The 22,500-nt window shown below is 44.7% G+C and overlaps 2 protein-coding genes and 4 non-coding genes across 6 annotated transcripts in view; all 6 read left to right on the top strand.

Annotated features, from left to right (window-relative positions):
• The first annotated feature begins 2,252 nt into the window (after positions 1-2,252).
• nifk (nucleolar protein interacting with the FHA domain of MKI67) lies at positions 2,253-10,692 on the top strand. The gene is made up of 6 exons (XM_063214421.1): positions 2,253-2,499; positions 3,552-3,689; positions 4,075-4,183; positions 7,608-7,819; positions 8,874-8,942; positions 9,972-10,692. The coding sequence occupies exons 1-6, from the start codon at positions 2,374-2,376 to the stop codon at positions 10,224-10,226; spliced, it is 909 nt and encodes a 302-aa protein (XP_063070491.1). The 5' UTR covers positions 2,253-2,373; the 3' UTR covers positions 10,227-10,692.
• Positions 2,854-2,982, top strand: LOC134461914 (small nucleolar RNA ACA64). The gene has a single exon (XR_010037449.1). It is a non-coding gene; the product is annotated as a small nucleolar RNA ACA64 (small nucleolar RNA).
• Positions 6,914-7,042, top strand: LOC134461916 (small nucleolar RNA ACA64). The gene has a single exon (XR_010037451.1). It is a non-coding gene; the product is annotated as a small nucleolar RNA ACA64 (small nucleolar RNA).
• On the top strand, positions 8,467-8,595 carry LOC134461915 (small nucleolar RNA ACA64). The gene has a single exon (XR_010037450.1). It is a non-coding gene; the product is annotated as a small nucleolar RNA ACA64 (small nucleolar RNA).
• On the top strand, positions 9,465-9,593 carry LOC134461917 (small nucleolar RNA ACA64). The gene has a single exon (XR_010037452.1). It is a non-coding gene; the product is annotated as a small nucleolar RNA ACA64 (small nucleolar RNA).
• Positions 10,693-11,480: 788 nt separating the features above from the next.
• Positions 11,481-22,500, top strand: part of clasp1a (cytoplasmic linker associated protein 1a) — a 226,502-nt gene continuing 215,482 nt past the window's right edge. Inside the window, exons 1-2 of the mRNA XM_063213003.1 lie at positions 11,481-11,635; positions 15,153-16,257. Coding sequence (XP_063069073.1) covers positions 16,063-16,257 — 195 coding nt within the window. The 5' untranslated portion in view covers positions 11,481-11,635; positions 15,153-16,062. The remainder of the gene's footprint in view (positions 11,636-15,152; positions 16,258-22,500) is intronic.

Here is a 22,500-nt window from a genome sequence, read left to right as displayed (position 1 = left end):
CTCTTCTCTTCTCTTCTCTTCTCTTCACTTCTCGTGTCTCCTCTCTTATCTCCTCTCTTCACTTCTCTTTGGCTCCTCTCCCCTCTCCTCTACTCTCGCACTGCTCTGGTCTGATGGGAGGGGGCTGTGGATGCTCTGATTTAACTGAAGACTCGAGTGAAGGGAACCTCCCCAAACACACACACACATGCGCAAGCACACACACACACACACACACACACACACACACACACACACACACACACACACACACACACACACACACACACACACACACACACACACACACACACACACACACACACACACACACACACACACACACACATTTTCCTAAATAGCCTCGCTAAGCTCCTTTCTTGCTTTGATGTCTTCCGTGTCATTCATTCACTTGCTTTGTGAAGACATGGTACCTCCGTACCCCCTACCCCCCAACTCCGTATCTCAATTATAATTGTGCTGTGTGCGTGCATGCATGTGTGTGTGTGTGTGTGTGTGTGTGTGTGTGTGTTTGTGTGTGTGTGTGTGTGTGTGTGTGTGTGTGTGTGTGTGTGTGTGTTTGTGTGTGTGTGTGTGTGTCTGTGTGTGTGTGTCTGTCTGTGTGTGTGTGTGTGTGAATGTGTGCATACGTGTGTGATTACAGTATTTCTCAATTGGTTTTGTACATTTCTCGAATCTCTCTCGCAATTTGCAAAACACAATATTCATTCTCAAAACAGCTTTAACAAGTGGCAAAACACAGTGGATGACCTGCAAAACCGAGTCTCTTGCTCAAAACCCAAGTTTTTGTGTCAATGAACGTATCAGTGACAGCAGAATGGTTAGTCATTGTGTCATAGTGTGGTCCGTGTATGGACAAGCTAGTCAAATCGATTTGTCATGTTGTCAATTGAATAGTACACTATTGAGGATCTTTTCTGAAGCAAAATGTTGTTTAGATTGGATGGGAAATGTTGTAAATTCGACTTTATATTACATTGATCAGATAAGATTGTCTTAGATATACATTTAGACTATATTTATTGACAGGTTTTCTCATTGCAAAATAGGAAAAATAGCAAACTCTGGTTGAGGTGTCAAAATGCGCCCTCTACCATCCCTTTTTACTGTACTTGTCTTGCAAGCCCATGTGAAAAAAAAATAGAACTGTAAAGCAAAATAAATTTGAAGCAATACACTGATACGGTATAAAGTGCTCTTACTGTCTTGTGAAATTCTAGGGAAATAGGCCTATTGTAATTTTGCGTGGAGCGTAATTATAAAGGGCACATGAGGCATAGAGTAATATAATGCAGTACAGTGCCTATTGTTGTATTGCATGCCTGTTTTCTCTATCCCTTCTATTGCCTTTGATTAGAGAGAGTCAATATTTACCTGTGAGCAATTTGCCCATTCAGATCACATTTATAAAAATCCAATGGAAATTATACAGTACTTATCACATTATGACAGCTTGATAAATCATTTTGCATGTCAAGACTTAAACTATGACATAGGGCCTAAGTGTTTTGGGGGGTGAGATAGTTTCATGCATTCAGTGACAAAGCTTTTTGAGTGATATGACAAAAGCAATTGATAATGTAGGGCCTACGAAATCACTGAGAATTGTACACAGCCATGGCATGGTGGACGAGAGCATTTGCTATATGCCGAAAACAACGAGAAACTGATTTGACCATGTGCAGAGGTAACACCAGGAAGTCACAACTGAACAAAGACTTTTGAGAATCATTATTCTGTTGTGAGAAATGTACAAAACCAATTGAGAAAAACTGTATTAGGCCTATTATTTTTCATATCATGGTATGTCATTATTAGGAGACCATTATGTAATTATTTGGCTAATTTGAAGTAATTTCTAAGATGGCTTTTTGTATAATAATGAAACACAATTACATTTTCTCCAAGTGTAGGAAAACACCTAGGTGAAGGTGAGTGAAGACCCCATGATGTGTTATTTACGACCCATGTTGTGTTTCCAAATTTCCACTATCCTTCTATTATCGTTTTATCCACTCTTCAGCATTTTTGTCTTGGTAGATCATGAACAGCTGCCAACATAGTCTATACGTTTCTCTGTCCGTTAATTTCCGACGTTTGCTAACTCATATAATAGAATAATTGATAATCATGTCAATAATGTCAATATCACAGCGTTTCATGAAAAGTAGAACGAGTATCTTCCTGAACGATAGGGGCGCTCACAGATCACTTACGATTGGTTAAAAGAATTTATTCTACTCTTTTGAGGTCAAAGTTCAGAAGCAGCGTGTTGGAAGAAGAAGCGAGCAACACATGCGGAGGACTGGTGTTTCGTTGCTTCTTTAGTTTTCTGTTATTTTGTTTTAAAGTGTAGTAAGAATACAATAGTATATGTCAACAATGACTGAGGGCAAATCAGAAACTTCGAAAAAGGCAAAGACCTTGCTAGCTCTTAATCCGAGCGATGACGCAGAATTTCAGAAGAAAGTTCAGCAAGTCAAGAAACGAAAGAAAAAGGTAAGGTTGTGAAAAGCTGGACATCTGGGTCATTTATTTAACTATACGACGTTCTTAATGAAGGGTGTCATTAAATCATGCGTGGCTGTTACTCTGTACACATTTGAGTGGTTTCTTTAGCAGCTACCCTACTTACACATGGCATGCGGTGCTAAACTAGCTACCCGCTAGTGTTGTAGCACAACGTTAACATGATCTTATCAATCTCGTATTGCCGTTTGCCCACGATTCTTAATAGACCCAGCTATATTAGCTATTCTGTGCTGGATCAAATGCATTATTAATGAAACCTCTTGGCAGGAGTTTCACTGTTTACAGCTCCAATTGCATGTAGCTACCAGACAATGTTCAGGCCCAGACTGAAAATCGGCCCCACTGCATCAGTCAGTGGGGTTGAGATACTTGTGCCCACAGTATAGCGGCTCATCAAAGCTTATTGCCAGCGCCATGTGGCTGGGCAATGAAACCCATGGGCCCACACACACTATATCTTATGGTATACATACACACACGCACACAACACGGCTTATTGTATGCACACATAAACAGATATGATACATAGCCTATACATACATGTGACTTCGATTCCCTGATTGACGCTCCCAACCCAGGACGCTCCCATTTCATCTCGCTCCCACTAGCCAGACTATCGGTACCACCGCCATATGACGGAGCTAGTTATGTTGTTGATGTTAGTTTTTTGTTTCTAACCCTAACCCTAACCTTAACCCTAAACCTAACCCTAAATTGCTTGTATGTGGCAGTATATGATAATGATAATACGTGAAATATAATCGTGTGGGACCGCACGTCCGGGAGTGAAAGAAACACCTGGGACCGCACGTCCGGGAGCGATCTCAGTTGGGAGTCTCCATCCCCTTACATGTGACTTCACGTTCCTACTGGCAGTTAGGTCACTATGTTGCTGAATAGTGTGCAGGTCAAGGAAAAACCTGGCCTGCCATTACTATGGTCATTTACCTGCCTTGCTGTCATTTCCTCACATTTACATAGTACCATTCGATGCTAACATGGTTATTGCTTTCCCACAGCCTGCAATGCAGTCCAAGTTGAGTCCTGGCGTGGTGTACGTGGGACACATCCCTCGGGGGCTGTTTGAGCCACAGCTCAGAGCGTATTTCGGGCAGTTTGGCACCATTCTCAGGATGAGGCTGTCCAGAAGCAAAAAGGTGAGGTTGGATGGGTGTTTTGGGAAGTCAGCTGTAGTATCGACGCTTACGTTAAGTCTGTAATATCAAATACTTGAACATTAACATTTAAATCATTTTTTCTGTATGATTTTGTTTTGTACAACTTGCTGCCACACGCGACTGCCAAATTGGGGACTCGTTGCCATTACCAGTGTTTGAGCAACATTACCACAGCTTACTTGCTAGTGTCTTGAAGAAACGCCAGTAGAATTAGGCCCAACCCATCTTGTCAGAGCCCTTTTCACTCTCTTTGAAACAGCTGTTAGCTCCTGTAAAAGGCATGTAGTAGTTGGAAGTTCAATTGGCTTTAGTCCCACCTCAGCATTCCATGTACACTCATTTTCATGTAATTTTCTCTGAACAGACTGGCGGAAGCAAAGGTTATGCCTTCATAGAGTTCGACTGCGATGAAGTGGCCAAGATCGTAGCTGAGACCATGAACAACTATCTGATGGGTGAAAGACTCATCCAGTGTAAGTTGCCTCCTCTCCTGGCCGAGTCTGGAAGAATGTATGTTCTGTCAGCATTTGTTTTGCACAGGGTCGCTGCATACATGCATGTCTACATGCACACTATACAATTGTACTCTTCTCTTAACTCTGAAGGTGGAGTAGAGTAACATTTATTTAAACTGGAGGAAATTAAGGTGTCTATTAGCACACATAAATACACGATACACAAGACATTACACACATTTTTGCACAACACATTAAACATGTAAAACATAGCACACATTAATGAGTTGAACAGTGAGAAGTGAGGTGTACTGATTTGTCAAGTCAGCTTTTATTGTCAGTTTCTTCATATGCACAGGGGTCATTTCACGTGAAATCAGAGACTTTGGGACCCGACCTACACGTATTTCAATCATACTTGGTGTACCTTTTTAGTAGCAAGGTAGCACCCCAGAACTGCATTGGTTTGAATCTGACATGAATATTAAGGGAGAAACAGACTAGGACACTATACATTCAGTCTTGATTATATCAGTCAGTGTTAGACACAAAAAGCTGTCTGTGGTGGTGTTTGAAAGCTCTTTTCTGTCTATACAAATTACACAATCAGCTTGGAATACAGCAACCCACAGAATATGAATTGTGATTAACTGAAAAATTAAATGTAATATCTAAAAAAAACCCTCATATTTTAAAATGGCCAGTTCCTTGTCTTAGCGTAGCCTGCAATGCCATGAACAACACCTTAAATTCTGGTCTGTTCACCAAATAAACTACCAGCAAAGATACCAGTGTGTGGTGATTCATCCTTCATTTACTTGGATTACTCTTACTGCATATCACCAGCACCTGGACAGTGGTTGTGCACAGGGACGTTACTTTGAGTACCTTAAATTCTGGTGTTTGTTTTTTTTATCAGGGCTGATAGTATTCAGGCTCCATGCCTGATTTCAGGCTTGACAGAGTTTGCAAAAATAAAAACATTGATAATAATTAGCCATTAGGTTATTCTTATCTCAGAAAGTGTTACAGGGGTTCAGGGTTTTCTTCTACTATCAGGCTTGAATAATGTTCAGGCTATTAATTGTTTGAATAATGTGTCAAAATAGGCCTACGTTATGTCACTATTAGAGGTGCTCCGATTGCTCGGCAGCCGATCATGCTCGGCCGATAATGGCCAAAAATAGCCTGATCGGTGATCGGAAAAACATGCCGATCAAAAAACCGATCCAGAGATATTAAATTCCTCACGCAACCATTTCGCCTTTACACCTGGCGCTGCCTGCATGTAGCCTAGGTGCTGGCTCTGCACAGCTGCTGCACCAAAATAAGGCATCTTTACTTGTCTTTAACTTTTTGGAATTCCCTCCTTCATTTTCACCATTTATAATCATATCTGCATCAACAATGATCTGATTTTCCGATCCATGCGCAGTTTACATGACGCTTGTAATTTGTGAATGACGTGTCAGTCTCGCCATGTTCACTATTTTGAGTTACAGCCTGTCAGCACGCAACAACTAAACGTTTCCAAAACAATCATCAACTGTATTGTTTTTAAAGTTGTAGCCTAATGGACAGCCAGGTCATTAGTTTTGTAGTCGCTGCAACACCAAACAGCAACTAGGGAGAATGGACGGTGAAACTCAATGAGTCTGTGCAGGGAATTCTACATTCTATGACAGTGTTACAGAGAAAGAGCTTTCCTCGCAGACACGCTGTGTTGTGCGTGTTCCCTGTTCTTTCAAGTGAAGTTTTTTTTTCTTGTTTTGTGTATGTAGAATCTCAAGTGTTTCAGTCACAATGTAATTTGCGATAGACTACTTCTCGCCCGTTAGCCATTTTACGTTATAACCTGTGTAGTTGCCTCGGTCAGCGCGCGCGACAAGTTCACGTTGTCCGCACAAGCATGCCAACGTTATTGTTTTCAAAGTTGTAATTGACAGTCAGTCGATTAGTTTGATAGTCGCTGAAACGCCAAACGGCGACAGAAGTGAGAGGGAGAGAGCAGAACGGTCGCGGAGCACTGCAGCTGTGGACAGTGAGTGACAGAGAGGGGAGGGGCTCTCCTCACGAGGCTGCTCATTTAAAGCGACAGGGTTTTTTCTCGTATGCAGAAGACGAGAGACTGAGATCCAGGTGTCTGAGCTTCAATTCAATCTCAAATAGTTAAGTAATTATATGCAATAACTTATAAATTGATGTAATGTTTCAGTTTCAATTCAATCTTAAATAGTTTAGTAATTATATGCAATAGCTTATAAATTGATTAATACTGTAGACTTACTTGTAGGCTATATTACCAACACTAGTCTGAAAGAGCTGAAAGATAATAATAATAATAATAATAGCCTAATAATAATAATAATAATAATAATAATAATAATAATAATAACAATAATAATAATAATCATAATAGTAATAGCCTAATAATAGGCCTACATTGTGAAAGCGACATGTGCAAATTAAGATTGATTGGTTTATGGGCAGAAATATTCAATAAGGATAATTAATAGGCTATTAAAAAATAGGAAATAATTTCTGTGATCGGCAATGATCGGTGATCGGCAGATAAAGATTTTTGGTGATCGGTATCGGTGATCGGGCCAAAAAATGGTGATCGGAGCACCTCTAGTCACTATGCAGTGTTTTGTCGTCGTTAGAGCTGTGAAAAGTTCAGGCTCTGGATTTTTTTTCCACTATCACCCGTTTTATTCATTTCAGCTACAAATAGAATGATGTTTAGGCACAGACTGAAAATCGGCCCCACTGCTTCAGTCAGTGTGGTTGAGATACTTGTGCCCACAGTATAGCGGCTCATCAAAGCTTATTGCCAGCGCCATGTGGCTGAGCAATCAAACCCATGGGCCCACACAATAAACCAATTGAACATTTAACATCTAGGGCCAGGCTGCGCCCCCCTAGTGATGCAACACCTTCAGCGTTGCTTCTAGTCAGGCCAGGAGCTATACAAATATCGTTTCTGAGCTCTAGAAAAATCAAGAACTCCTTTGTTGGGAAGCAAATAACCAGTAGCGAACCATGCCATTTTGGAAGTTGTTATGCTCTTGGTCAGACCAGAGGGGTTTCACTCACCGATGATTCTGTAGCCTAGTTGGCATTTCCAAGCAACTGAATGGATGTCAATGGGGTTTTCACTTGACCGCATTCGCCCCTAGTGGGCACATAAGAGGAACTGCAGGTAGTTGGCGTTCACAGGCAAGTGAATGGATGTCAATGGGATTTTCACTTGCCCCCGTTCGCCCTGTTATGGGCACCCAATAGGAACTGCAAAAGCTTACTGGCTACAATGGGGACCAATGAGTGTGAAGCTTCTCCTCTATTCTAATTTCTCTGGTCAGACCAAGTCTTAAAGAGATTTGAAAGTCGATGATGATGATCATTCAACCTTTTTTCCACTCCTGTTGTATTGTCTAAACAGGCCACGTCATGCCTCCGGAGAAGGTCCACGCCAAGCTGTTTAACGGCTGCAACCGCTCCTTCAAGAAGCCCACGGAGCCGGCTGTGGCCCGTTACAACCAGAAGCACGGCGAGGAGCGGCTGGAGAAGACCAAGGAGAGGCTGCTGAGGAAAGAGGACAAGCTCCGCAAGAGGCTGGCGGCGCAGGGCATCGAATACGACTTCCCCGGATTCGTAAGTTTGGCTCCTAGTTTTATATAGCTGCTCGATGCTTGGAACTTGCTTTTAGGCAGTCATGTGTAAACGGTTAGGGCGTCAGACTTGTAGCCCAAAGGTTGCTGGGGGGAGGAATTAACTGAAGTACCCTGAGCATGGTACACGCCACACTGCTCCCTTTGGGGTGCCATTGAGGGAAGCCCCCTTGTACGGGTGAGGCATACATGCATTTTTGTTGTGTGCACTTGTGTGCTGTGGAGTGCTGTGTCAAGATGACAATTGGAGTTGGAGCTTCCCAGTTGGGCTTTCGAAATGCAGTGCTGCTCACTACACACAAAAAAGGGCCGCGCTCAGGGGGCACCTCAGTCATGAAGGAGGAGAAGGACAGCACTGGTTTATAACCCACTCCACCAGGGCTCTGAGATAACATCAGCCAAATGCTGGAGAAATTTCAGTTCGGCTGGTAGCAAAGACCAACTTAGGATCCTCTTTGACCCATTAGCGAGTGCGTGTTTGGCTAGTAAGATTAACATCTACTGGCCATATAGGGCTGGTCATTTTAGACCCTGCACCCCTCCAACTTGACTGGTTGGGAAATTGAACCGGCAACCCTTGGGCTACAAGCCTACAGTTGCATGCATCTACAAATTGAATAATGTTCAGGCACAGACTGAAAATCGGCCCCACTGCATCAGTCAGTGGGGTTGAGATACTTGTGCCCACAGAATAGCGGCTCATCAAAGCTTATTGCCAGCGACATGTGGCTGGGCAATCAAACCCATGGGCCCACACTCTTTCACTTTTAGCATTTCTAGCCCCTGGAGGGGTGGGGAACGCAGTTTCACCCTGTTAGTTGATGAAACACTGAATCAATTTTCATGTTGTTCAGTGTAACTATTGAGTGGCACTTTTTGATAAAAGGCAGTATTCTAATATGCATTACTCCAGGTCCCTGTTTCTTGAGAGCATGGTTGCTAAGCAGTTAGCAACTTGCTAGGTTTCCAATGGGGAATTGCATTGCAACGATGTAGTCGAGGAACGTATCCCTGACGTGTTTGTTTTCTTATTCCAGGCCTCTCAGTTTCCAAAGAAGAAGGCTGCCGCTTCAGGAGATGCCAACTCCTCAGTCTGTAGTAGTAATGTATGTCCATCTTTTTTTCAAGATACTTCTACACAACTCCATTTTATATCTATTCATCTTTTAGGGTTCACTACTATGTAATGGTTTAGTTGTTTATTTCCAGAAATCATGCTACCCATTCACAAATGCTGCCCTTTTCATGACTACTTAGCCACCACCATCAAGTTCTAAGTATTCATTATGACTGGGAAAATTACACTTTTCATTCATGGAAAGGGGGGTCTGCTCCATTGTCTGCGATTTTTCCATTTATGGACATTTTTCGCAAAACTTGCTGTACTTTGGTCATACTAATAAATAAGAATTCATTGTTAAGTAAACATGAAATTTGGCAGTAGACAACACTTTCAATGAGCAGCAATAGTTGCAATACTTACTCTGGCCACCATCCTACACAGTATACCTTTTTTGAGAATTAAAAGAAGAAAAAAATCACAGGAAATATTTTTTTTTTTTTTTATGCTGTCTATTTTCACGACACGCCCTGTGGAGCTCATGGAGTAAACGCAGCATTCTTCAGGCACAGACTGAAAATCGCCCCCATTGCTTCAGTCGGTGGGGTTGAGATACTTGTGCCCACAGTATAGCGGCTCATCAAAGCTTATTGCCAGCGCCATGTGGCTGAGCAATCAAACCCATGGGCCTACACACACTGTGCAGAACACCTAGTCATGTACCGCAATGTCCCGAAACTAAATGGCTGGGGACTTTGCATGGTTTTTCATGACTTTCCCCAATATATGTTGATCTATCGCAGTGATCATGAATTTCCCCAATATATGTTGCTGTATCGCAGCTATCTTATTTATTGCAGCCAGACCACAACTTCAGTTTACATTACATTTCTACTGCACGCTGCATTCCACACACTTGATGCCATTTTTGATGTACCACATAGTAGGGCTGCTCGAGTATGAGAAATATCAATATAATGATATACATTCGATATATTGCACAGCCCTACCACAAAGGCATAAGAGTTTTTTTTAAAAGCATTTGATTGAGAGTTTTCCATTTCCTCCATTTCAGGACGTCACCCCAGTATGTACGCCTTCGGTCCTGGAGAGGAGAAAGTCAGTAGTGGTGACTGAGGCAGACGATGATAATGAGGTGGTCATCAAACAGATGCCCGAGGTCTCATTTGAGGAGGAGGAGAGCGGCGACGAGGAGGAGTCTGGATCCGATGAGGAGGTGGAGGAAGGACTTCCTGGGGAGGAGGAGGAGGCTGGCGATGAAGATGGGTCAAAACAGCCCGCGGAAGGCGAAGAGGAGAAACGAGCATAGGATTGACTTGGCAGAAAAGACTGAGATCTCTAAAGTCAATCCTGGATGATACAGTTTCAGAGACTTTTGTACATAACTAATTACTTTCCTTACGTGGGGAAAAAAACGGATGAATGCAGACTGCCATTTGGTCTTCATGTTGTGTATAATAAAACACAAATATTGTTGTGGCCTTTTAGGGACATGGCGCTCCCTAGTGGTCTTGATGGAAATTGCCATGGTCTTGAGGGGAACAGTTTCTGCATGGCAGGCCAAACATGTGTTGACTGTTGGCCTGTCTGATTTAAATAATGGTTTTTGATCATGCAAATGTAACTGTTCGGAAGCCTTCAAAGCAGTCTGTATTTAATAAAATCACTCTTTGTATGTAGAGAGGTTTGTCACTTTTTCTGTAATGTGCCTGTAGGCCTAACATTATTGAAAATGAAGGGTCACCGTGATTAAAGTTAAGCTTGCTATACAACGAGATTGTGGATTTTAAATGGTCTGAAATTATGACTTGAAAGAATGTACTGCTATGTGTACTTAATTATGGAGATTACTGATGGGTGACTTGAAATGCAGGTGTGTCAATACCAAATGGTGCCACTCCTGACGTTCAGTTAAAAGGTTAAAATGAACTTGTAATGGCAGTAAGTGAAACCCAAATGGTCAGGTCAGGGGTGATGCAACATTACAGCAACATAGTCTGACCATGCAGGCCAAAGGGGGACGAAATGCTGTAAATAGTGAAAGAAATGTTTGAAGACCACCGTCCCAAATAGCTCAACTTAGAGCGTATACATTTAATTTTAATCAATTTCCAAATTTCCTGCATACAATGTGTGCTTGCCAGACACAGCTTGGCCACGAGGAGGCGCCAGTGGTGCATGAAACAACCGCAAACTGCTTCCTCCAGATGCCATGTGGCTAGTATGCAGCTGCCGCATTACAAAGGCCCAATAACGCCAAATAAGGATTTCTTTTGTTTATGTGTGAATTAGAAAAGTATTATGATATATTTAGGTCCGAACAGACATCAGCATGCGTCCATTCACAGTAGGGTAATAGAAAAAAAGACGAGATAGGAAGATGTAATCAAACAATGGATTTGGAATGGAGTTGCGGTTTTGGACCGTAAAGCATAAAACTGTTCCCCAGTTAAACACTGTCATGTCAGTGTACAGCAAAGAATTTAGACTGAATGTACAATGCAAGGGATACCTCGTTGCGATCCATACAGCCGGCCAGGAAGCATGCGTCACTTTCAGTGTGCCAACATTCTCCACGCGTGCGCACGGGCAGCCCATTATTGTCCAGCGAAACAGCATACGGGGTGGAGAGAGATACCTCGATGCTGCCGTTTGACAATACGAGAACTACCCCACTACTGTTTTACCGGATTACCAAATTGTGTTTAGACGACTAAGGTGAGTACATGAAGTTTGGCGCTGTTTAGCAGGATCCAGATGTCAAGCTGACTTCTTGAGAGGGAATGGTGGGGAGATGAAATAGGAAGAAGTCGGGATCTTTTGACGGCCAATCAATGAAAAGGCTAGCCAGATAGCTGGCTAACGTCTTGGGAAATACTTTGCTGGCTTCGAAATACCAATTATTTTAATAGACGGTGGACAAAGAAGACCAAATAATCTTAGCGGGTGTGTACACTATGCGGAGATCATGTCTCCGGTACTGTCTCGGTTATTGGGACTTGGGGACAGGAGTTGATTTTCAGCACGAGACGCATCAATGCAGACCTTTCTTCCAAGTATCCCCCTGATCACAACCAGCAATGAATTACACAACTCCCCCGGGCACTTTGAAAAGGGACAGTTCCCTAAACACTCTGGAAGACATAGTTAATGTAGATAGAGGATTGTATCGGGCATTACTTTAGCAGGGAAAAGTGCTACGAGGACTGACCCGAAGCGTGAAGTCTGTCAGGAAGAGAGAGCCCTGACAATTGAATGTGTGGCTAGGTCGTGGAGATGGCTAACCTAGCTACTCGGCTGCTAGCTTTTCTTTTCTGACAGCTAGCCAGCTATCTGACACTTCATCTGTCAGCGCGTTGCCAGCAAGCCATAGTGGCCAAGACTATCTCCTACCCGTGTGGTCTGAGAGTTCACATCAAAATGTGATAATGTGTAGACTAGATCAAGTAATATTTCTAAGACGTGTTGGAGAAAATAAATAAATGTGATCCTATAACAAAACAGTAAGAAAACTGGGCTTGGGTGGCTGTGGGTTGTGCCAATAGTGGCGGTGTGTGTTGCGCTTACTGAGTTGATTGCTTGGGCTTGGCCGAGAATAAACTGTAAATGTACCCAGTGTGCCAACCGAGAGGACAGCGCTGCCCTCTGATCCATCTGGATTTTGTTAACAGGTCGTCCCGGTGTCATTGTTGAGCTTTAACAACTTGCAGTGTTTTCACTGCCATTACATGGGCTTGAAGTTTCATACCACCACAGGATGTGGGATTATATTTTAAAGCAAATGTTAAACGCAGGCTCTTTCGGTTAAATATTATATAATGACGATATTATGTAAACGCTCCCATCGCTTTTGTTCACGAGAGAAAGAGATCTACCATCACTGGACTTTGTTAGTGTCAGTGCTGCATTCGTCCACAGCTGGTACGATAAAACACACATTGCAGCTGTCAAATAGACCAGCCCAGTGTTTTCAATGTAAACAATAAAGCCTTGTTTCTAAATTTCCATGCACAGTATTTCGTTACAATGTGTGCCGGATATGAACAGTATCAAGCTCTGAAAGCAATTTCACCCTCACTATAAATAAGGAGAGAGAGAGAGAGAGAGAGAGAGAGAGAGAGAGAGAGAGAGAGAGAGAGAGAGAGAGAGAGAGAGAGAGAGAGAGAGAGAGAGAGAGAGAGAGAGCATTTATAATTGGGCTCGCGCCTTGTATTGGTCCAATAAAGTGAGCTCACCCCTGCAAGACCACGGGCAGACGCGATGAAACAAGGAATGTAATGATGTCATACAAGCCTTCCCCCCCCCCACCCCCTCTCTCTCTCTCTGCTTGTCTCTCTGTCTGTCTGTCTGTGTGCATGTAAAAGTTTGCTCTGTTGCTGAGGTCGTATCAGCACAGCACTGCTGGTTTCTGCGCTGTCAGAGTAGAGACTCTAGCTATTTATGGCAGTCTTCATGGCATGTCTTTTGTTTGATGTGTCTGAACTGTCTGTTCCCTAGTCGTCTGCTGCTCTTGTCGCCGCAGGGAAATACACTCCCCCCGTTTACCACCTCCAGCTCTGGCCACACAGTAGAACAGCTTTGTTGATTATAAGACATGAAGGATTACATACTCTACTACAGTGATTCTCAAACTTTTCCAGACAGAGGACCACTTCCCCCCCCCCAAAAAATGTTCAGGGACCACCTGTCAACTGAATTGACAGTTGACTGGTGCTAATTTAATTTTGATGCAGATCACTTACTTTTTTATTCACATTTGCAAGCCTGTCTTATTGAGGTGAAAATATGACTTCAGGCATATTTGGGTGTGTAATAATGTTATAGACTAGTGCTTGCTTGACTTAGAAAAGTAGAAATTCCCTCGCGGACCACCTGAGCTCTGTCGCGGACCACCAATGGTCCCCGGACCACACTTTGAGAATCACTACTCTACTACATACTAATCATTTGTCTGTGGGGAATAATCTGCTCTGTATTGTTATAACAACTGACAACAAGCTGATATACATAGGTAATTACAGCTGTTGGTTGACAGTTTGATGTTTGTGTTTTCGATGTTGGTGTGTGTTTGATGATGTTGGTGTGTGTTTGATGTTGGTGTGTTTTCGATGTTGGTGTGTGTTTGATGTTGGTGTGTTTTCGATGTCGGTGTTTGATGATGTTGGTGTGTTTTCGATGTTGGTGTGTTTTCGATGTCGGTGTTTGATGATGTTGGTGTGTTTTCGATGTTGGTGTGTTTGATGATGTTGGTGTGTTTTTGTCTTCAGCCATGCAGGACAGACTCACCCTGTTCAGTACAGATGCAAATGGGTATGGGGAAAATAAATGTGCTATCTGGGGATCCTGTGTGTTGAAGGTTGACGAGACTCGAGAATCGAATATAATACGCTTATAAGTGCAGCAGCGATCCTTGCCGGTGGCTTGGCTTCCCTTCCCTTGTGCCACAAAGCCGTTCTGTTTGTAGGTGACATTCCTGTCAGTGACTGTTAGTGCGAGGTAGAGCCAGAGATTCTTTAAGTTTAGAGATATGCCAACATAATAGGTTTCTATGGGCACCCAACGTGACCAGGTTCCGGTCTGCCTAAAGGGGCGTGTCATAATGCTCCTAGCATTGAATAGAACAGTCCTCAGGTCTGCCTAGGTCTGCCTAAGAGGGGCCATAATAGAACCCGGAAACAATGGGCCAACGGAACCTCTCTCTCTCTACTCTCTCTGGTAGAGCTGTGTTTGACGGGGATGATGATGTGAATACAGGTTGACATGAACACAAATGGCCGATTCACTGAACTATCCATTCCCTGGAATGCTTTGACCACTGAGTCATTATTTTGAAATTACATCACTGTTAAAATATGTCTTGATTATGTGTTCTGGATTCCCTCTCCCTTGCTCACACTTCATTGATATAATGTTTGAAGGGGTTTATAATCCTTTAATTCTCTCTCTCTCTCTCTCTCTCTCTCTCTCTCTCTCTCTCTCTCTCTCTCTCTCTCTCTCTCTCTCTCTCTCGGTCTCGGTCTCTCTCTCTCTCTCTCTCTCTCTCTCTCTCTCTCTCTCTCTCTCTCTCTGTCTCGGTCTCTCCCTCTCTCTCTCTCTCTCCCTCCCCCATCCTCTCAATCTCTCTCTCTCTCTCTCTCTCTCTCTCTCTCTCTCTCTCTCTCTCTCTCTCTCTCTCTCTCTCTCCCTCCCCCATCCTCTCAATCTCTCTCTCTCTCTCTCTTTCACCCTTCTACAGGCAGCTTGGATGGCAGGGCAGCCCCTATAAAGGATGACTCTCTGCCCCTCCACCTCCACCTCCACCACTGCTGTAGTGCTACCCCACCTCCTCCTCCTCGGCCTCCTCAGCTGCTGAGTCCCCCTCCCCTCCCCTCCTCTCCCCATGCCACCACACCCCTCAGTGGCCTTGCTGCCCGCTGCCTCAAGTGTGTGTGCTGCTGCCGCTGTCGCTGTGCTGGAGGAAGAGGAAGCCCGACAACAGCCCCAACGCCACGGCTGCTGCTGAAAAGAGGGAGCGTCCTCCTCAGCTGTCGCTCTCGTGTACACACACACACGCGCACACACACGCACACACATACACACACACATACACACACACACACACACACGCACACGCACACACACACACGCATACACGGATCACCATCATTCATATACACACACACACACACATTTGGATCACAGACACACACACACACATGCATATGGTGCATTGTTGTCATTCCCAGGCTAGCATCCCGGCGGCTACCCATCAGGTTAGCAGACTACAGCTACAGCACTCCACAAGGCTCATGGACTTGGGGATCTGCATCAGAGAGGATATTAATAGACGGACTTGACTTGATTGGACCGTCTGTTTGTGGGTGGCTGGTGTGGGTGTGTGTGAGTGTGGGTGGATATGGGGTGTAAGTGAGTGAGTGTGTGTGTGTGACTATTTTTTTTTCTACAAGGATCACACAACCACACCTCAACTCAGAGGAATAGTCAAGTTTTATTCCCGTTTTTTTTATACATACAATCATATTTATTTGCAGCTCCAAAATTTAACTCACAACTTTAAACAAATAAAAAGAACTACAAATCCATAAAAAGAAAAAAAAAAACCTACAACTCCCAGCAGCCTCAGCTGGAGCCAGGAGGCCGTGGTCATGGAGGCCAACATGGAGTACTGCCTGAGCCAGGTGCTGCAGAAGGACGTGGGCCGTCGGCTGCAGGTGGGCCAGGAGATCATCGACTACGTGGCGGACCACGAGAAGAGCCAGGACCTGGAGCAGGACCAGAGCGACCTGGACAAGATGGTGGACGGCATCGCCACATCCTGGGTCAACTCCAGCAACTTCAAGGTGAGTTCAAGGAGGACAATTGGGAGGGAAAAAAGCTGAGTTGTTTTAACCTATTGATGCTGGATGCTGAGTTGCTCAACATTGGCCTGGCACCTGGAGCTGCATGACATAACATTCAGGCTCATGAGATCACAAGATAATTTTATTAAACATCTTGGTATGTTAGAGATGAATGAACACATTCTAATGCAAGATGAGGGTCTTAGTGTTTAAATGCAACTCATGGCATGTTTTTATGTGCTTCAGAGGCTGAGATATTTCATTTTTTATATGCTGAGAGGGTACCTTGAAAAAGGTGTGAAAAGTTTGTGGCCATGGGGCTCCACTAAATAAGATGGATGGACTGGAGTTCTGGTTTTGGCAGCCATTCGTATTAATTGACTTGAGCTGAAGGTCATTTAGATTTTTTTTTTAAAGAATGTGCTGGTGTTCAACTTCTAGGCACGTTGTGTGTGAGCTTTGGAACTGGGCAGTTTTGCAGAGAGGAAGGGGGAGGAAGGTTTGAACGGATATCAGATAACACTGCTCAACACTAATGACTCCTAGATCTGACAGCCAGCTGATTGAGTTTGTCTTGAGTCCAAGAAGTCTTGGCCTTTTTAATGCCATTTAGAATTTACCAGTGTTCTGGAGTGCTGTGTCTTGTGTTGATTGGCTGAGTGTTTGGAATTTGGAATGTTTGGGGGGGAAATGAGTCAGGAGGGGCCTCAGGTATAAAATCCATGCTGGAGTTTTCCCTGCGCTGCTTTGACCTTATGAGGGCAACGATTGGCTACAGTTGCAGCCACCTCGGGCCACAAGTCACCTTTTGTGCTGCGCTGTTGGTCTGCTTGCTTGACTTGCCGGACCTGTCCTGTGTTCCTCGACGAACCAGAATGTGCAGCCCTAGCCTACATGTCTAATGAGAGGGGTCGACACGTGCCCTTAAACACCTCAGTAGAATAAGTGGTGTGTGTTTCAGTCCTGGTTATGAGTTGGGGCTGACTGATTCGTCATTCTAACTAAAGGTCTATGAGTTCACCCTTTTTAGAGCTCTGTTCCTCATTGTGCTGTGTAGTCAGTGCAACAAGGCAGCTGTGTGTTGTTACATTTTTATTACAACTTTAACCATTTTGTAGTAAAAGCAGACAGAGTTATTTGCATCTTGTGGTGGGATAGTGAAAGACTGACTGGCTGTTGAGTGAGATGTGTTTGCCTCATGTCTGTTTAACATATTACCATCACCGTCACGACACCCTAGCATGTTTGTTTGTTTAGACTGGGACCCTGTTATGCATTTGCTGTTACCAGAGTGGCAATGACCAAGTCGTAACTAAATACTCTGGAAATGTGTCATAGCGGTCTAGTACTTTGGTCTTTTCACTGACTATAGCCCAATTCGGACCGGACTTTTATTATGTGCCCCGAAAAATGACGATGGTCGGTTGTAATTGCGAATTACCAGGGGTAATATTTATCCTGTGCGAATCGGGCTTATTACAGCATTCCACTGGAGGAACGGACAGTGTGCATTGAGAGGCTTCCCTTGCCCCTCATTCAAGTTTGGCTGATATGACCGCTAGCATGGTGGAAGGACCTTAGAACTGGTGCCCTAAAACAAGCCATGGAACAGTAGGGTACACTTCTATTCACATGGTGTTGGAGATCAGTGTTTCCCAACCAGGGGTACGTGTACCACTAGGGGTACGCGAGCACACTGCAGGGGGTACTTGGAAAAATGTAATAATAACAAATGTATGGAGCATAGTCACATTGAGATAGAGGAAGAGATATAGAACATGGGTTAGGGGGTACTCGTGGTGCAACAAAAAGGCTTAGGGGGTACACAAGACAAAAAAGGTTGTGAAACACTGTTGTAGATGATCATTATAACAGCTCTGAAACGCTTTCAGTTCCGCCACAGACATACAGTAGCCAAATGCAGTATGTGGACTGGTGTGTATGTGGAGCGGTATGTATGTGGACCGGTATGTATGTGGACTGGTATGGCACAATGGCTGGACGGTGTGTGATCCATACTGAGGGGTAATGGGGAGAGGTAAGCGTAGCGTAGCATAGCGGTGCTGTGCGGATAGGATACAGTATTGCCCAGTCATGCTGCAACACCCCGCTGTCTAGCGCACCATGTAATTAATGGTGTGTGTGTGTGTGTGTGTGTGTGTGTGTGTGTGTGTGTGTGTGTGTGTGTGTGTGTGTGTGTGTGTGTGTGTGTGTGTGTGTGTGTGTGTGTGTGTGTGTGTGTGGTATAGACTGGGCTGTTTGCCAGAAAGCATCTCCCAGCCTCCCGGTGCTGCTGTGTATGATGATCTACAGTAGAGTCTGGAGGGTAGAGGTGTAGTAGTGCGGTCCAGATGCTGTGATTTTAACCCCTCAGCTGCTTAGTATGTAATGTATGCAGTTAATAGTGTTATGCAGTTATTGTCCAGTCATGCTGCACACCCCCTCTGTCCACCTGGCATTGTAATTAAGTGTGTCTGTTTACTTCTCTATGTGTGTGTGTGTGTGTGTGTGTGTGTGTGTGTGTGTGTGTGTGTGTGTGTGTGTGTGTGTGTGCTTGTGTGCGTGCGTGTGTGTGTGTGTGTGTGTGTGTGTGTTTCTGTTTCTGGAGGGACGTGGAGTCTGGGCAGAGTGCCAGAGGTGATGTTAGGGAGCGAGGGGGGGGTGATGTTAGGGAGCGAGGGGGGGGTGATGTTAGGGAGCGGTGGCCGGGCCGTGCTAATGGCTCTTGACTCCTGCAGAGGAGAGGAGAGGAGAGGGCTGACCACACCACACCACATCATCGCGTCACATACTGGAGGACTAACCTATAGCGCTCTAGTGCAGTGTTTCCCAACAGGGGCTCTACAACCCCCAGGGGGGCAATAGAGAGCCTTGGGGGGCGTTGAGGAGAGGGCTGACCAGGTGGGAGGCTTATGATGATTTCAAGGGGGCGTTTGTTAAAAAAGCTTGAGAACCAACCTGCTCTAGTGTATTTTCCCCCATCCCTCCCTCCCTCCCTCCCGCTAACCTTCTGGCCAGCTCCGTTGTCACCCCCCCCCCCCCCTCCTCCCCCCCTCCTCCTCCTCCCCCCCTCCTCCTCCTCTCCCTCCCATCCTACTCCCCCCCTCCTCCATCCTACCCCCCCCCCCCCCCCCCCCCTCCTCCTCCTCCTCCTCCTCCTCCTCCTCCTACCCCTCCTCCATCCTCCTCCTCCCCCTCCCATCCTCCTCCTCCCCCTCCTGCGCTCCACTGATGAAATGGCACATCTACAGCTTATCTGAGGCGATTTAGAAAGCAGCTCGCTCCCATTGTTTAGGGTCTTTTCTGTCATGCCATTTTAACTGTGAGTGAGTGAGTGAGTGAGTGAGTGAGTGAGTGAGTGAGTGAGTGAGTGAGTGAGTGAGTGAGTGAGTGAGTGAGTGAGTGAGTGAGTGAGTGAGTGATGATGTGCAACCATTATAGTGGACTGACTGCAGTGTACTGTACTGTACTGTGTATGCAATGCAACTTTCTGCACAATGTAAAACACTATACATTAGTCTCTGCATCTGTCTGTCATACTACAGCAAGCGAAACTGGTGTATAGTTATCATAAAATATTGTGTGCAAATTCAAAGCACCAGGACCAGACGGGGTCCCTGGGAAGGTCCTAAAGCACTGTGCAGGCCAACTAAGTGCAGTCTTTACCTGCATATTTAACATCTCCCTGAAACAAGCTGCAGTCCCCATTTGTCTGAAAACCAGTACCATCGTTCCTGTTCCCAAGCAGGCGGCCATCAAGTCTCTCAATGACTACCGCCCTGTAGCGCTCACACCTATTGTGATGAAATGTTTTGAAAGACTGGTGCTAGCACACCTCAAGTCCATCACTCCACCATCCCTCGACCCGCATCAATTTGCCTACAGGGCGAATAGATCTACAGAGGATGGCATTTCATTGGCCATTCACACTGCCCTCTCACACCTGGAGAAACCAAACAGCTATGTGCGAATGCTGTTCATTGACTACAGCTCCGCTTTTAACACCATTCCCCCTATCAAGCTGGCCACTAAGCTGTACAACCTCAGCTTCAGTCCCCATGTCTGCAGATGGATACTGGACTTCCTCAGTAACAGACCTCAGTCTGTACGCATGGGAAAACATCTTTCAAGACCCATCACCCTAAATACAGGCGCGCCGCAGGGATGTGTGTTGAGCCCTTTTTTGTACTCCCTCTTCACTCATGACTGTGATCCTAAGCACAGCACAAACACCATCATTAAATTTGCTGACGACACAACCGTGATTGGCCTGATCTCTGACAACAACGAGACGGCCTACAGAGAGGAGGTGGAGCAGCTGGCACGCTGGAGCCAAGACAACAACCTGGCCCTGAACTCCAAGAAAACGAAGGAGGTGATCCTGGACTTCAGGCGGTGTGGCCAGGGCAACCACTACCACCAACCCATCAACATCGGAGGGGAGCCAGTGGAGGTTGTACAGAGCTTCAGATTCCTGGGTGTGCACATCAGCGAGGACTTGTCATGGAGCGCCAACACCTCTGCAATGGCTAAAAAGGGATCCCAAAGGCTATATTTCCTTCGCACTCTAAAGAAGGCCCAGCTACCACGAGATCTGCTCACTAACTTCTACAGGTGTACAATTGAATCAGTAATTACATACAGCATTACATCTTGGTACACCAGCTGCACACACGACAACAAGAAGATGTTACAGCGCATCATTAAAACAGCAGAGAGAATCATTGGGTGCCAACTACCCACACTTGAGGAGATCCACCATACACGCTGCACAAACAGAGCATTAAACATCCTTAAAGATCACACACACACCCTGGTCACAGGCTCTTCACCATGCTACCATCTGGCAGGCGCTTTAGGACTCTGCGTGCCCGCACTACGAGAATGAAGGACAGCTTTTATCCAACTGCCATTAGACTCTTGAACGCAATACGTCACCTGCCCCCCCTCAATACTTCAGGACTATCGATACTGTGACATGCACATGGATTTTTATGGATTTTTATATATTATTTATTTACTGTTTAATCTTTTATTTTGTGGGCATTTGTGGGTTGCTACTAAACACAATCTCGCTATATTTGTATAGTGACAATAAAAGTCTACTCTACTCTACTCTACTCTACTCTACTCTACTCATTATTGTAATAACTGCTGTAGTTGCAGCTGTAACATGTATGTTGCAGACAAGTACTCTTAGTATCTTGTATGCAGGGCTCTAAATGAACACCTGCCAAGTGGCCAAATGCTGGTGAAATTTAATTTTTTGCTGGTAGAAAAGAAACTTATTAGCCACTTTGACCCATTAGTGAGTGTAGCCTATATTTGGCTAGTAAGATTTCATCTGCTAGCCATTTTGGCTGGTAGTGGAAAATGTTAATTTAGGGCCATTGTTGTATGTATCTGTATGTTTAGTATGCATTTTCAACAGCTGCTGTTGGTGTTCCAAACAGTATTCCAAACAGTGCTGTTACGGTGTGACTCAGTGAGCAGGTCAGGGAAGAGAGAGAGAGAGACTGCTCATCTCTCATCTGGTAGTTACCACCCACTCTGCACTTGGAGCCGAAGGGGCTGAAGGGCCAATGAGTGTGTCAGGCAGGAGGCAAGAGTGACTGTACACTTTCAACTTGTTTTTACGTGGGCATATTGGGCACTTGTTGCTTTTTCAGTTTTGACTGCTTGACATTGATCATCGGAAAAACATTGGTGGTCTGGTGGTGGTAACCGATGTGTCATCATGCATTCTTAGAATGTTACAAAATTCTATTCTAGAATGATGATTTGAGAGTGTGGTATTCACCGGAGTTCTTAACCACACATACAGTAGGTAATAGTTTAGACAGAGAGAGTAGAGAGAGAGAGGTTCCATTGTCCCATTGTTTCCTGGTTCTATTATGGCCCCCCTTAGGCAGACCTAAGGACTGTTCTATTCATTGTAGGAGCATTATGACATGCCCCTTTAGGCAGACCGGAACCTGGTCATGTTAGGTGCCCATAGAAACCTATTATGTTGGCATATCTCTATAGAATATCTCTGGTTTAGAGACCTATCAGGGACAAATCCAATGAGATGTAATGAAGCTTCACTGCTGTTTTTGTACCAGCACCATTTCCTCTGCTGAACGGGTCGGGTGGTAGTGTAATGATCCGTTTTGGAGGTTAATCCAAGAGGAGTTCAACACAGTACACATCGTCTACAAACTGAACCCTACTGAACCCAGTCAAACAGTCTCTACAAACTGA

This window comes from Engraulis encrasicolus, chromosome 13 (genome assembly GCF_034702125.1).
Source record: "Engraulis encrasicolus isolate BLACKSEA-1 chromosome 13, IST_EnEncr_1.0, whole genome shotgun sequence".
Lineage (NCBI taxonomy): Eukaryota > Metazoa > Chordata > Actinopteri > Clupeiformes > Engraulidae > Engraulis > Engraulis encrasicolus.
This window is presented reverse-complemented; position numbering and strand designations above follow the sequence as displayed.